Below are 16,732 nucleotides of genomic sequence, written 5' to 3'. Positions count from 1 at the left end.
CGCTCTTGTTACCCAGGCTGGAGTGCAATGGCCCAATCTCAGCTCACCGCAACCTCCGCCTCCTGGGTTCAGGCAATTCTCCTGCCTCAGCCTCCTGAGTCGCTGGGATTACAGGCGTGTGCCACCATGCTCAGCTAATTTTTGTATTTTTAGTAGAGACGGGGTGTCACCATGCTGACCAGGATGGTCTCGATCTCTTGACCTCGTGATCCACCCGCCTCGGCCTCCCAAAGTGCTGGGATTACAGGCTTGAGCCACCGTGCCCGGCTGATAACATATATTTTTTATATAGTCTATATATATATTTTTGTTTTTTGTTTGTTTGTTTTTTAGACAGAGACTTGCTTTGTCACCCAAGCTGGAATGATCTTGGCTCATTGCAACCTCTGCCTCCCCAGTTCAAGCAATTCTTGTGCCTCAGCCTCCTGAGTAGCTAAGACTACAGGCTCGTACCACCACACCCACCTAATTTTTTGGCACTTTTAGTAGAGATGGGGTTTCACCATGTTGGCTAGGGTGGCCTTGAACTGCTGACCTCAGGTGATTCTAGGCCTTGGCCTCCCAAAGTGCTGGGATTACAGGCATGAGCCACTGCACTCAGCCTAAATATATTTTTAAAAATAAATAGAGTTGGGGTGTCAGTGCGTTGCTCAGGCTGATCTCAAACTCCTGAGCTCAAGTTATTCTCCCGCTTTGGCCTCCCAAAGTGCTGGGATTGCAGGATGAGCTACCATGCCCAGCCAAGGAATTTTTTGTTGTTTTTTAATTTTTTTTTTTTTTTTTTTTTTAAGATGGAGTCTTACTATGTTGCCTGCTCTAGTTTTGAACTCCTGAGGTCAAGTAATCCTCCTACCACAGACTTCTAAGTAGTTGGGACTGCAGGGCATGGTCTACTGCATCTGGCTTAAAGCTTGATTTTAATGTGGAATCCGAAGTGATACCTATAAACTTTATACTCTGTCACATTAAAATGTGGATCTTATACTTCAAATGGATCTTTTACACATATATTGGCCATCTGGAAAATACTGGCTCACTGTGTTATGCCAGTCTTTCAAATGTTGACTCCTTTTATTGTACAGTATTTTAAAAATTACATATTGTAATATTACTGATCTCATAAGAAAAGTATCTAAGTATTGGGAAGCTCATTAGTTTAATAGTAGTAGATGCAAGTTTTTCAAAATTATAACTCAAAAGCCAAGATTTTATCATTGCAACAAATACTGTCAGTGTTGTCCTTCAAGTGACCAGCTCACTTCATTCACTTTTGAGAAAATATTTACTAGATACCCTAAATAACCATAGTTGTCAGTCATTCTTTGAAGTTAAAAATGGAGTTCTGGCCGGGTGCGGTGGCTCATGCCTATAATCCCAGCACTTTGGGAGGCTGACGCTGGCAGATCATGAAGTCAGGAGTTCAAGACCAGACTGGGCCAACATGGTGAAACCCTGTCTCTACTAAAAAATACAAAAATTAGCTGGGCATGGTGGCTTATGCCTGTAACCCCAGCTACTTGGGAGACTGATGTCAGAGAATTGCTTGAACCGGGACCCAGGAGGCGCAGGTTACAGTGAGCTGAGATTGCGCCACTGCACTCCAGCCTGGGCTACAGAGCAAGACTCCATCTCAAAAAAAAAAAAAAAAAAAAAAAAAAGAAAGGAAAGAAAATGGAGTTCCGGGCCGGGCACAGTGGCTCACACCTGTAATCCCAGCACTTTGAGAGGCTAAGGTGGACAGATCACGAGGTCAAGAGATTGAGATCATCCTGGCCAACACCACGAAACCCTGTCTCTACTAAAAATACAAAAATTAGCTGGGCATGGTGGCCTGCCCCTGTAGTCCTGGCTACTTTGGAAGCTAAGGCAGGAGAATCACTTGAACCGGGGAGATGGAGGTTGCAGTGAGCCAAGATCGTGCCACTGCACTCCAGCCTGGTGACAGAGTAAGTTTCTGTCTCAGAAAAAAAAAAAAGAAAATGGAGTACCATTTAAAAAGCAGCAGTTCGGCTTGTGACTCACTCACCCAAGTATCTTTCCTTGAGACATCCTATACCACAGATGCTTTATGCATTCACATTTCATAAACACAAAATATTAAAGAGACTTCTACTCAAGAGCTGTAACTTAATAGATTCTAATTTTTACTTCTACTTAAGCAAAACTGGCATTTTTCTTTTTCCTGGAAGTGTGTGGTGGTGAGGAGTGCTGTGACATCTAGTGGAGTTTAATAATAGTGTCTTGATTCGTGCTAAGACACCAGCAGTTTTACTCATCTTTGCTTTTGCATCATCACTGTAAATGCTGACACAGTGAGTAAAGGCAAATAATGTCTTTGTGTTGTTCTAAAAGTAGTTTTGACTGTGTGTATCCCTTGAAAAGGTTTTAGAGACCTCTCAAAGTCTGTAGACCACACTTAGAGAACGAACCATTGGTCCACAGATAAATCCTTCATTAAGCCTAATGTTAAATGAGGGAATCGAGAGGAGTGTTTAGATAGGATTTATGTCACAATATTGCATAGAGGCTGTGCTTCACAGTTATCAATTCTGTTAAAAATCTCTGGAGGGCCGGGCGCGGTGGCTCAAGCCTGTAATCCCAGCACTTTGGGAGGCCGAGGCGGGTGGATCACGAGGTCAAGAGATCGAGACCATCCTGGTCAACACAGTGAAACCCCGTCTCTACTAAAAATACAAAAAATTAACTGGGCATGGTGGTGCATGCCTGTAATCCCAGCGACTCAGGAGGCTGAGGCAGGAGAATTGCCTGAACCCAGGAGGCGGAGGTTGCGGTGAGCCGAGATCGTGCCATTGCACTCCAGCCTGGGTAACATGAGTGAAACTCCGTCTCAAAATAAATAAATAAATAAATAAATAAATAAATAAATAAATAAATCTCTGGAAAGCTTTGGAAGAAGATGTATTACTAAATTTATTTTTTATTGTATCTTTATTTTTTGTTGTTGGTAAGATCTATCCTCAGGAGAGACACAGCATAAGAGTTCCTGAGTCTGGAGAACATTATGAACTGCATCTTTTGCACTACCTTCAAGAAAACCTTGGATCACGTATTGCTGCTCTAAAAGTGATATAATTTTGGCCTGTGTAGAACTCTGGTATACACTGGCTATTTAACCAAAAGAGGAGGTTTAATCAATAGAAAACACAGAGTTGATCATCACATTTTGGTACCTGCCACATAACATCTATTCCTGACAGTAAATGTGGTACCATGCAGGGGTCTATGGCTTGTGGTGGTAATCATACACCTTAACCCTACGTGCTCAAAATTGAATGATGTGTATTCCTGAGAGACCCAGCAATACCACAAGAATTACTAAAAAAAAATAAAAAAAAAAAAAAAAAAAAAATTAGCACCATGTATTCATACTAACCTATTTTCACTTTTAATAGCATTACAAACCTCATGAACTTAGTGTATTTTTACAGTATACTTTTTGAGTTTGTTAAAATATGATGATATTAGTGATTGGTTTGGTTCAGTTCCAGAATCTCAGACTAATTACAGATTTGATAGCACTTAAATGTAATTGAATAGCTTATGCTTCATTGCTTGGGCATATGCAGCATGTTATGAACTAATAACTATTAAACTTGACTTAACCAGTCATTCATTAATGATTTTTCAAAGATAACTTAGTGGCCTCCTAAAGACACTTGTTTTGGCTCTGACCAGTTTTTAGCCAATTTAATCTGTATCTAGTATAAATAATTCTCATTTTTCTTTAATGATATTGACAGAGTGGGCTTTTCCTTTTGCATAAAGGCTAGTAACTGTATGTAGCATGGATTTAATTAGTCATGATAGTGATAATTACAGGCAGAAAAATTTTAATCAAATGATTAGAGCTTAAATATTTGCAGGCAAGTTTTTTTTTCCTTTAAGAAAAGGAAAAGTAAACATTCTCTAGAATTCTTCAGAAAATTTAGTAGTGCCAGTTTCCATTTGGTATTTCCTTATTAAAATATTCTAGAATTTTAAGGAGATCGAAGGGAATCACAGTGGGGTGGGGACATGGGTTTGGGGAATGACAGAGAGAAGAGGTGGTGAGGGCCTGATTAAGAACTAAGCAGAAGCAGTTTTGACAAAAATACTCATGAAAATGTTTAGAAAGTGAAATTTAAACAACTAGAATATTAAGGAAACTGAAATCAAGAAATCACTGTCTTGCCAACACAGCTACAGAGTAACATGATTCAGGGGAGGAAAAGTAGTTCCTTAGAGTTACTTTTATAATTCTAATTTTTTTTATTCTTCCTCTTGATTTTAGAAATCTTACCAATTTAAACTTTATCCTATTAAAATTATTTGAACATAATTTAGATATTGTAAGCTTAAAATACAAAGGTTTACAGATAACCTCTTTACCATAAACTAATCCCTGGCAAGCCATGGCCCGCTCGCTCTCTTTTTTTGTTTTTTTCCTTCGTGTTTAAAGGCTATAAACAGTTTTCTTGAATGGTCATGAACTTTTCTTGGTTAGCCCTAGCATTTAGCTATGAAGAGAGCTCATAGGCTTTCAGGTGCTAATTGAGATATGCCCTCGGGGTGCTAAGTTGGTCACGTTGGCACCAGTGACAGGGAAGGCATCTATGAGTTTGATGCTTTTTATCACACACTTGAGTGTTTAGAAAGTTATTACCGGTACTTTTAAACAACACTCCAAGAAAATTTGCTGTATTTCTTTCTCATCACTACAGAGAGAATAGATTTCCCTATAGAGAGCATTGCCTCCATTAGTAAGGTCGCTGACTGTTGGTAAGAGGTGGACTTCATAGGAGGCAGGGAAAGCCCAGAAATGGCAGGATGACCTGGTGGCTCTGTCATTGGGAACGGTATTGGGTTTTGCTGTTTGTATTTATACTGTATAATAGATAACTACGGTTTTTCTTACTGTCTGTATATGTATTGCTTTTCATGTTTGATATTTTCCCCATGCCAAGATATGTTTATATATATTTTCAATGTTAAATTAAATTGATTTGGGTAGCTTTCTTCCCCAAGAAAGTATTTTCCACCTTAAGTATATATCTCACTGTGGAGGTTGTTTTGTTTCGTTTTGTTTGAGCTAATCGGCCTCAAGGGATCTATCCTTATATGCAAAGTAGAAATGGTATACAGTAGCTTTTAAGCAGCTACTCCATTGAAACCTCTCACCCATTAAGGCTGTTTCTTCAAAATGGGATCTCTTATTTTATCAGAAAAACCTTAGAAAACTTCATGTACTCTTGAATTCACAGGTGTTTTCCTTTTGCATCTACCCTTCTTTCCTTCTATCACAAAGAATGCGTGATATCACTACCAGTCACTTAAATGCCATTCTACTTCTTTAGTGGGAAAAAATACCTGAATGAATTCACTTACAGAAAGACAATTTGACTGAATTTGCTTTTTACAACTAGTGTGGAAAATACCATAGGCAATTGAGGCAATCAGTAGAAATCTCACTAAAAGTTTGTACTCCCTGAGTGTGGTTAACAGCTTAAATGGCAAGAATCTATAAAAGTAGCAACAGTTTAGTGGGAGCCAAAAAGCACTAGTATAAATATCATACTGGGTTTTTACAGACTTGATAAATATGTACAGATGAACAACCATCAAGAGGGTTAGTTACTTGAGCAGTATAGAGTAGTGGAACTCAGAATCTAAGATTTATCTGGGGCACTTACTAAAAGAAATGTAGAGTTTTGAATCTCACTCTTAAAAATTTGTATTCCTAGGCTGGGGATGGTGGCTCATGCCTGTAATCCTAGCACTTTGGGAGGCCAAGGCGGGTGGATCACTTGAGGTCAGGAGTTCAGACCAGTTTGGTCAATGTGGTGAAACCCCGTCTCTACTAAAACTACAAAAAGTTAGCCGGGCATAATGGTGTGTGCCTATAATCCAACCTACTCGGGAGGCTGAGGCAGGAGAATCGTTTGAGCCTGGGAGGCGGAGGTTGCAGTGAGCTGAGATCGCACCACTGTGCTGCAGCCTGGGCAACAGAGCGAGACTCTGCCTCCAATAAATAAATAAATAAAAATTTGTATTCCGTTGATTTGGATAGACATCAGGAATGTGCATTTCTAACAAGCTTTCCAGGCGATCCTACAGTAAGTATCTATGGACAACTTTAAGAAACTCTTCTATAGAGAATGGAGTTGGATTAATAATAGGCGATTTTTACACTGGACTGATTCACAAGAACCTAAACAGTAGTCCATGAAGCTGCTCATCTGTGGTAACTGTTTGGCCCGGTCTCACTCTGAAAGCAGCAGAAGATGTTAGTTACTTTGTTTCTTCCTCTTTGTCTGGAGATTCATTTTGGAATGAAGGTTTTTCCCTCTATGCCATTCCTAGTTCTTTTCCAAAGCTTCATACAAGAGGATCAGGTCACAATGCGTGCATTACCTTTTAAAAGAATGCGATATTGATACCGATGCTTACTTTTTTTTCTGTTTTACTTCTTGTCTTATTCCTTCCAGGAAGCACAGCTTACCTTTCTGTGGCATAGTTCTCCTCAGGCGGAGTGTTTCCTGTAACACCCGTCACTGAGTCATGTATTTTTCAAGATGGAATGAATCTTTGATTTAATCTAATCTACTATTCTTATTTGTTAGAAGAACAACCTACATGCTAGAGAGAGAGGAGGAAATATACCCGTGACCACACAGCCAGTTAGTATCCAGGTGGTGCTGGACCCAGCCAGGTGTCCTGCCTCATGGTAGTTAAATTATATGTAGAAAAGGTAAATTTTTAAAGAAATATTTATTAATATATTCCTATAAAACATTTTAAAGGTAACCACATAAAAATGGTTAATTTTTCCATTCCAAAGTAAATGCTAAGCATGCTTATTAACGAAGCAGTACTTGTAATTAGTATATGACATTCTGAAGTTAATTAAAATCACTGCACTAAATGTGTCTTCCTTGGTATAGTGGGGGATTTGAGGATTGGAATATAGAGTAGAGTGCTTGCTTAAGCCTGGGAGCCCATCTTACAGCTCTTTAATGTAAGCAAAGAGACATGGCCATTTCTAAACTATATAAGGTGAGTGTCTATTCCCAGCAGATACAAAGGAAAAAGGAAACTCTTGACTTCCACCTTCCCAGTCTCACCCAGCCTCGCCTATCCGTCTTCCAACCTCACATATGGAGATACTAGTGCAAGGTGCTGGGCTTTAGGTAATCATTTAAGTCCTTTGCAGATAAAGAAAAAGTAGTGTTTGTATGTTTGTTTTTAAGTGACCCAAAAACAAATTTATATTGTGTTCAGCAGAATTGGAGTTCAGGTGTTTAATTTTAGAACATCAAGTGCCTGCTGTTTTAAGCATTAACTTGTATAAAAAGAATTGCATGTCTCACTCCAGTAAGCTTATGGGATTTCTCATTTTTAGCTATATGGCTTTTAATCATGTAAAGTGAAACATTAGTTCTGTTGCATTTTATTACAGATTCTTTGTTGCAATAAAGATGCTGCTGAAATTAATTGATTTAAATGTTCCTTTTTCTCCCACTTCCTCATGGGAAATGTGCAACATTGCCTTGATGAGTGACAACTGTGGAGTGACTAATACACGTGACCAAGATAATGTGCTTGGAGTGGAGAAGGGAGACTGCAGCATGAAGGATGGCTTGGGGGTTTTACATGCACTAACCACAGTGTATCCAGGCCCAATGGGAGGTGTGCAGAGAACTGCCTTCTACCTGCAGGTGGTCCCAACAACCAGCGGTTGATACTAGAAGGGCAAATGGTGCTTAGAGCCAGTGAGGAGCATATCTTCCTCACTCCACCCCCACGCAGCTAGGGGTTTGAGGGAATACCACCTAGAGTCGATTTCGAGGGAGTTTGATGTAGTACGTTTTTCAGAGGGTTGTTTTTTGTTGTTTTTTTGTTTTTTTTTGAGGTGGAGTCTTGCTGTGTCACCCAGGCTGGAGTACGGTGGTTCAGTCTTGGTGCACTGCAACCTCCCGTGCCCAGGTTCAAGCAATTAGCCTGCCTCAGCCTCCAGAGTAGCTGGGATTACAAGTGCCGGCCACCACACTCGGCTAATTTTTGTATTTTTAGTAGAGATGGGGTTTCACCACGTTGGCCAGGCTGATCTCAAACTCCATCATGAGCTCCGGTGATCTGCCTGCCTTGGCCTCCCAAAGTGCTGCGATTACAGGTGTGAGCCACCGTGCCCAGTCTGACAATATTCTGGTTTTTTTGAAGTTTTATTAGAGAAAGGGCAGAGGGGAAGGAGATGAGCCCCTCGGAAATAAGTAAATGTGGGTTTGTGTGATAATCCTTCCAGAACAGAGACTTAATCTGGATTCTGGAACCCTCAAGTTGTATGTGAAGTATTGCATGAAAAGTAGTAGTGCATTATTCTGGAGATAGCTCTTTGGCTTTATTAGGTACTCAAAGGGATAAATACTCCCCAAAAGTTAAGAACCACAGCTGTATTAGGGTCCTAAACTTTCTTCTATTTTGTATACAAAAATTATTAGGAATAAAGATGATTTTAACATAAGGGACTGCTAGGTGGGGCCCAGTGGCTCCCACTTGTAATCCTAGCACTTTGGGAGGCTGAGACTGGTAGATCATTTGAAGTCCAGAATTTGAGACCAGCCTGGCCAACATGGTGAAACCTGTCTCTACTGAAAATAAAATTAGCTGGGTGTGGTGGTGGCATATGCCTATAATCCCAGCTACTTGGGAGGCTGAGGCAGAAGAATCACTTGAGCCTGGCAGGCAGAGGTTACAGTGGGCTGAGATCATGCCACTGCACTCCAGCCTGGGCATCAGAGTGAGACTTCGTCTCAAAGCAATATGAAATAAGGGACTGCTGTAGATGAGTGCTTCCTAACCTTTTCATCTTGTGAAACAGAAAGACACTCGTATGACACTGGGATAAACAGGTACACCAGGATAAGCTGTTAAGGCTGCTTGTAGCCAGAAGTGACTGGCCAGGCCCGCCTCAGCCCTAAAGACATTGGTATCTCTTTATACGTAGGATCTATTGATGGCATCATGGTTGGGAAATTGTATGGACTACCTTAGTCTATCAAAAACCAGCTTTTACCCAGCACAGTGGCTCATACCTGCAATCCTAGCATTTTGGGAGGCTGAGGCAGGCGGATTGCTTGTGCTCACAAGTTTGAGGCCAGACTGGGCAACGTGGTGAAACCCTGCCTCTGCAAAAATACCAGACACTAGCCTGGTGTGATGATGCATGCCTGTAGTCCAGCTACTCAGGAGGCTGAGGTGAGAGGATTGCGTGAGCCATGGAGGCAAAGGCTGCAGCGAGCTGAGATCGTACCGCTGCACTCCAGCCTGGGCAATAGAGCCAGACCTCATCTCAAAATATATATATATTTTTAATTAGCTTTCAGGCTGGACATGGTAGCTCACACCTGTAATCCCAGCACTTTGAGAGGCCAAGGCGGGAGGATTGCTTGAGCTCAGGAGTTTGAGACCATCCTGGGCAACATAGCAAGATACTGTCTCTACTAAAACTTTAAAAAATGAGCTGAGCATGGTGGTACACGCCTGTAGTCCCAGCTACTCAGGAGGCTGAGGCAGAGCCCAGGAGGTCGAGGCTGCAGTGAGCGCTGACGACACCACTGCGGTCTAGCCTTGGCAACAAGACCCTGTCTCCAAAAAAAAAAAGCTTTCAGTCTAGCCATAGCGCCCTGCATACTGTGACGGAAGGGTAGACTTCCAGCTGTAGAATCCCAGTGCCCCAGACTCAAAGCAAGTGTTAGCCTTGAAGCCTTTTGACTTCCCTTTGGTCCTATTAACCTCACCTACCCACTGGATATGAAGAGGCAGATATTGAAACCTTGGCGCCTTTGTGGGGTGCAGAGTGAAACAGTCGCAGTATGAGAATCTTATAACCAGAACAAAATATTATTTTGGGTTTGGTGTAGTTTGGGGATTTGCCAGAATTTAAGGATTCATCTGCCAGGCTTTATTACCCTGGAAGAGTTTGAGCTCCCGTTGCAATGAACTAGAGGGGTTTTAGCTCCAGAACAGACAGATTGTTGAGTTTGCTGTTTGTTCCTTACTCCTTACTAAAAGATGCTCTCTCTAAATTGGCATCCAAACCAGTGTTCTTAAAGTAGAAGTCTGGGGAAGCAATTAGCCAGGATAGTTGTCCTTAGCCAGCTCCAGGATTCCCCCATCTTCACTGGAAAACATCCTGTGGATGTGGCAGAACTTATTCAACTCACAGGTGACAGTTATTTGCAGGCAGGTTAGTCCTCTGGCCGGGATGGTTCTAGAAACCACACAGCTTCTCTGTGAAATGAACCCTCTGTGTTGGCTTAATGACTGAGCACATGCCTTGTCACTGTTGCATCCCTAAGCATGCATGTGGGTACCACTTTCTGCAGTTCGGTTGGGTACTTGGTGTGCTGTCTTGCCAGTTAACCTCTTTGAGCTGTCTCAACCGTCCGTTCCTCCTCTTTCCTATCATCACACCTGTCCCAGGACTAGGTCTCACGATCTCAGTGATGGATAAATACAGCAGCTCTCTACCCACCTGAGTTCAGGGTGAAGAATAGAATTCCAAGTGACTTTTCAAAGAACCATTTCTCAACTTTCATTTAGCAAATATTTAGGAACGATCATGTGCCAGGTCTGTTTTCATCAGAAAACAGAGCTGAGGAAGACACCGACCTTGCCCTCAACAGGCTCTCAGGACCAGCTTCACTTTCTCCCTCTGTTGCCCAGGTGGGAGTGCAGTGGCATGAACACGCCCCCAACTTCTCAGGCTCAAGTGATCCTCCCACCTCACCTTCCCAAATAGCTGGGACTTCAGGCACACACCACCACTCCCAGTTAGTTTTTTAATTTTTTGTATAGATAGGGGTCCCACTTTGTTGCCCAGGCTGGTCTTGAACTCCTGGGCTCAAGCAATCCTCCTGCCTCAGCCTCCCAAAGTGCTGGGATTATAGGCGTGAGCCATCATGGCCAGCCTGGCAAGCTAATTATTTCCTGCCCAACTTCAAGTGGTACTCTCATCCCTAATCAAATGCAAGTTCTGCCTGACATTCAAGACTTTCTGGCCAGGCGTGGTGGCTCACACCTGTAATCCCAGCACTTTGGGAGGCCAAGGCAGGCGGATCACCTGAGGTCAGGAGTTCGAGACCAGCCTGGCCAACATGGTGAAACCCCATCTCTACCTAAAAATACAAAAACTAGTTGGGCATGGTGGTGGGCACCTATAATCCCAGCTACTCTGGAGGCTGAGGCAGGAGAATCACTAGAACCTGGGAGGCAGAAGTTGCAGTGAGCTGAGATTTCGCCACTGCATTCCAGCCTGGGTGACAGAGCAACATTCCATTTCACACACAAAATGCAAAAATTAGCCAAGCATGATGGCACATGCCTGTAAATCCCAGCCGCTTGGGGAGGCTGAGGCAGGAGAATTGCTTGAACCCGGAGGCAGAGGTTGCAGTGAGTTGAGATCGCACCACTGCACTCCAGCCTGGGTAACAGAGTGAGACTCTGTCTCAAAAGAAAAAGCATGGCCAATGGTCAACATGGTGAAACCCTGTCTCTACTAAAAATACAAAAATTAGCCGGGTATGGTGGCATGCACCTGTAATCCCAGCTACTCAGGAGGCTGAGGCAGGAGAATCCCTTCAACCCAGGGGGTGGAGGCTGCTGTGAGCCAAGATCGTGCCACTGCATTCTAGCCTGGGCAACAGAGCAAGACTATGTCTCAAAAAAAAAACAAAACATTAATGGCCAGGCAAGGTGGCTCACACCTCTAATCACAGCACTTTGGAAGGCTGCGGTGTGAGGATCACTTGAGGCCAGGGATTCAAGACCAGCCTGGCTAACATGGCAAAACACTGTCTCTACTAAAAATACAAAAATTAGCCAGGTGTGGTGATGAACGCCTTTAATCCTAGCTACTCAGGAGGCTGAGGCAGGAGAATTGCTTGATCCTGTGGGGGTGGAGATCTCAAGAAGCTGAGATTGCACTGCTGCGCTTCAGCCTGGGCAACAGCAGGAGACCCTGTCTCAAAAAAAACAAAAACAAAAACTCAATGGAGGATTAAATTAGTTAATATACATAAACGTGGTGCCTGATATACAGTAACTCAATAAAGGTTGTCTCAAATTTAGCATTTAATTTCTTTTTTGTTGTTGAGATGGAGTCTCCCCGTCACTCAGGCTGGAGTGCAGCGGTGTGATATCAGCTCACGGCAACATCCTCTTCCCAGGTGCAAACAATTCTCCTGCCTCAGCCTCCTGAGTAGCTGGGACTACAAGCACGTGCCACCACGCCTGGCTAATTTTTGTACTTGTAGTAGAGACGGGGTTTTGCCACGTTGGCCAGGCTGGTTTCAAACCCCTGACCTGAAGCGATTTGCCCACCTCGGCCTCCCAGCGTTCTGGGATCGCAGGCGGGAGCCACCGCACCCAGCCTAGCATTTAGTTCCATGCCGTACTGTTTTTTGCTGTCGGTTTTCTTTCTCCAGTTGGATCACACTGTCAAAGTAGTAGCACCCTTACACTTGCTTAAGTCTCCCCCATAATACCTACTGCAGGGTCAGATATGTATGAGACACTTGAATACCAAAAACGTTCAAATCTGACATTCCCCATTTAGGGTCGTCTGATTGATAGGTTATCGGTTCCTAAATATCCATCTACCAATTTGTTTGTAAGCGCAAAAGAAACCAAATTCTTCCCAACGTGAAGCTTTTGGAACCCCTTCTTTAAAATGTCCTTGTAGTTTGTATTCTTCGTCCCCCAGGGAGGCTTCAGGTCAGGAGGCGTTGTCCTCCTCACCCCGGTTGCTGCTATAGTTGCCTGGGCAGCTTTTAGAAACATTCATATGAGTCCCTCCCAGGATCCATTACATCAAGATGGGGAAGGGAAGTCCTGCCATCTTTTAATTTGTTAAAAATCAGTTCTCTAGGTGATCCTAATGTATAACCAGAGTGAAGAGTCTCTGACCAGGCATGGTGGCTCACACCGGTAATCCCAGCACTTTGGGAGGCCGAAGTGGGCAGATCACCTGAGGTCAGGAGTTTGAGACCAGCCTGGCCAACGTGGTGAAACCCCCTTCTCTACTAAAAATACAACAAAGTAGCTGGGCATGGTGACACATACCTGTAATCCCAGCTACTCGGCGGGCTGAGACAGGAGAATCGCTTGAACCTAGGAGGAGGAGGTTGCGGTGAGCTGAGATCGTGCCACTGCACTCCAGCCTGGGTGACAGAGTGAGACTGTTTCAAAAAAAAAAGAAAAAAAGTATCTGAGGTACAGCGATGGAAGATTTTATTCACAGAACATTAGACCCAGAACATATTTTTTTTTTTTTTTTGAGACGGAGTTTCACTCTTGTTACCCAGGCTGGAGTGACGATCTCGGCTCACCGCAACCTCCGCCTCCTGGATTCAAGCAATTCTCCTGCCTCAGCCTCCTGAGTACCTGGGATTACAGGCACGCGCCACCATGCCCAGCTAATTTTTGTGTTTTTAGTAGAGACGGAGTTTCACCATGTTGACCAGGATGGTCTCGATCTCTTGACCTCGTGATCCACCCGCCTCGGCCTCCCAAAGTGCTGGGATTACAGGCGTGAGCCACCGCGCCCGGCCTCAGAACATATTCTTAGAAATTATCTAATTTACCACTTAACAGACGAGAAGCCAATGCCAAGCCAGGAAGTGATTCCTCCATGGCCATACCAGCTGCCTAGAGTCCATACTGAAGCTCAGGGATTCTAGCTGTGTCTCCACCTCTCAGAACAATGTTCTCCCAAGCAAGACCCAAGCAGAGGAGCCCCTTGTTTCCTCCACAGCAACTCAAGGAAAACAGGTACTGCAGCTTAAAAGAAGAGGTGGAAAATCAGTGACCCCTCTGCTCACTTTCAGGTGGGGAAACTGAGGCCCAGAGAGGACTACAAAGCCGTATAGCTGATAAGTGGGAGAACTGGCATTGAGCTAGTCGAGCTCAGGCCGACTAACTCCCTGAGGTACCAGGAGGTAAAGTGACTTCCCCGCAAAGGCACAAACTAGTTAGTAGCTGAACATGGACACCTGAATGCAGTATCTAGGACTCTCAGTGTAGAACTCCCACTAAATTTCCTAAAATCTAAGATGTCACCATTTGTAAGACCCTAATATTAGAAACATCAAAGCATGAATTAAGATTGTATCTTACAAGCCTGGTGCAGTGGCTCATGCCTGTAACGCCAGCACGTTAGGAGGCCAAGGTGGGAGAATTTCTTGAGCCCAGCAGTTTGAGACCAGCCTGAGCAACACAGGAAGTCCCCATCTCTACAAAAAATGTGAAAGCCAGGCATGGTGGTATGCACCTGTAGTCCTAGTTTTTGGGAGGCTGAGGTGGAAGGATCACTTGAACCCAGGAGGTTGAGGCTGCAGTGAGCTGCGATTGTACCACTGCACTTCCAGCCTAAGTGATAGAGCCAGACCCTGTCTCAAAAAAACAAACAAAAAAACAAACCACACACACACACACACACACACACACACACACACACACACACCCCACACACACACACACACACACACGCGTATCCTAGAAAATAAAGGAAATATAATGCTTGCCTGAAGTCAGCGTTCCTTCGGGGACTGAGCTGATGCTTAGCTCAAGAAGTGTGTGCTGGGTGGGTCTTGGATATGAATCTCCCTGAACTTGCCCAGAGAAAGGAGGGAGAGCATGAGAAAGAGAAGGAATTTAGGATCTGATAGGATTGGGTTCAGCTCCAGCAGCTGTGATTTTGAGCAACACTTCTACTTCTCTACCCTTGGTTTCCTGGACCCCAAAGTGGAGTTTTAATACTTCACAGAGTTGCTCGTGGGGCCAAATTGTCAAGTATAAACTGGCATGGGATGGGGGTTTGGAAGTGATTAATGACCGTGAAGTTAACACTCCTGCTATTGATCCAACCCCACCCATCCACGCCTGCCAGAGAGTGCAGTTTGCTCTCAGGACATGAGCTGTGAGGCTGGGGAGAAGATAGATGCTGGAAAGGGAGAGGAACATGACTCAGCCCCAGGGATCTTGGGAGGACACAGTAGTTTCTGGGCCATGAACAAGGGTGGGTACAAGAGCCTCCTATAGGGGTGACTACACTCAGCTCTGGCTTCAGATACCTCCTGCTTGCCTGACCCAAACAAAGGCTGATCTCCTGGTATTGCACATTCCTTTCTGTCTTTTGAGGTGGAGTCTCACTCACCCTGTTGCTCAGGCTGGAGTGCAATGGCATGATCTTGGCTCACTGCAACCTCCACCTCCCAGGTTCAAGTGATTCTCCTGCCTCAGCCTCCTGAGTACCTGGGATTACAGTTGTGTGCCACCACACCCAGCTAAGTTTTGTATTCCGCCTACCCCCTCTGGGACAGAGTCTTGCTCTGTCATCCAGGCTGGAGTGCAGTAGTGCAATCTTGGCTCACTGCAACCTCCGCCTCCCAGGTTCAAGCAATTCTTCTGCCTCAGCCTCCCGAGTAGCTGGGATTACAGGCGCCTACCACCACATTTGGCTAATTTTTGTATTTTTAGTAGAGACAAGGTTTCACCATGTTGGCCAGGCTGGTCTTGAACTCCTGACCTCATGATCTGCCCGCCTCAGTCTCCCAAAGTGCTGGGATTACAGGTGTGAGCCACTATGCCTGGCCCAGTTTCGTGTTTTTAGTAGAGACAGGGTTTCACCATGCTGGCCAAGCTGGTCTTGAACTCCTGACCTCAAGTGATCTGCCTACCTCAGCCTCCCAAAGCTCTGGGATTACAGGCATGAGCCACAGTGCCCGACCTGCACATTCCTTTAAATGAAGGCATCATGAACTGTAAGGCCATTGTTAGGGATAAAATGTTTTACCAGTGAGCCAGGTGACACATTTCCCCCTGAATACCAACTGCTAACATTTGTACGGTGAGTGTCCCACCACTTACAGAGTACGTCCTTATGACATCATTATATTAAATTTGAGTCTCACAGTAAAACTGGGGTGTCAGGCATATTATTGTTCCCCCACTTTTTTTTTTTTTTTTTTTTGGTCAGGGAAAGAATTGAGAACTCAGAGAGGCTGTATGCCTTGCCCAGGGTCACAGTGCAGAAGAGGAATGCTGATACTGGCTTCACCAACTAACAGCGAGCAACATGAATTGAGCAGCGACTTGGAGCGAATGGCTGTTCCATTTCATGGAGCTGCTGTGGGCTTTGATAATGAGGAAACACTTGCAAAGCTGCTGCCTGGCACATAGCACTCAGACGTGAGCTACTAGTTCTCTGGGCAGTGGAAAAGAGGGTGGTCAGGGAAGGCTGCACAAAGGAGGACGCGTTTGGATTGGACACTAAAGAACAAGTTTCCCGGCCGGGCGTGGTGGCTCATGCCTGTATTCCCAGCACTTTGGGAGGCCAAGGAGGGCACATCACAAGGTCAAGAGATCAAGACCATCCTGGCCAACGTGGTGAAACCCCATCTCTACTAAAAGTACAAAAAAAAAAAAAAAAAAAAAAGAAGAAGCTGGGCATGGTGGCGCGCACCTGTAGTCCCAGTTACTCAGGAGGCTGAGGCAGGAGAATCACTCGAACCCAGGAGGCGGAGGTTGCAGTGAGCCAAGATGGCCCCATTGCACTCCAGTCTGGTGACAGAGTGAGACTCTGCCTCAAATTAAATAAATAAATAAATAAAATGAAATAAATAAAAAGAACAAATTTCCCCAGGTGGCAGGAAGTCATTCCAGGCAGGGAGAATAG

The 16,732-nt window shown here is 44.3% G+C and overlaps 1 protein-coding gene across 1 annotated transcript in view; it reads left to right on the top strand.

Moving 5' to 3' along the window:
• DPP8 (dipeptidyl peptidase 8) overlaps positions 1-7,491 on the top strand; it is a 70,750-nt gene extending 63,259 nt beyond the window's left edge. The window contains exon 19 of the mRNA XM_032251289.1: positions 2,971-7,491. Within this exon, the coding sequence (XP_032107180.1) occupies positions 2,971-3,093 (123 nt within the window). The 3' untranslated portion in view covers positions 3,094-7,491. The remainder of the gene's footprint in view (positions 1-2,970) is intronic.
• The last annotated feature ends 9,241 nt before the right edge of the window (positions 7,492-16,732 follow it).

The sequence above is a fragment of the Sapajus apella genome, unplaced genomic scaffold (assembly GCF_009761245.1).
Source record: "Sapajus apella isolate SASKATOON/1434 unplaced genomic scaffold, GSC_monkey_1.0 scaffold74, whole genome shotgun sequence".
Classification (NCBI taxonomy): domain Eukaryota; kingdom Metazoa; phylum Chordata; class Mammalia; order Primates; family Cebidae; genus Sapajus; species Sapajus apella.
Note: the sequence above shows the minus strand (reverse complement) of the source record. Positions and strands in the feature narration are given on the sequence as shown.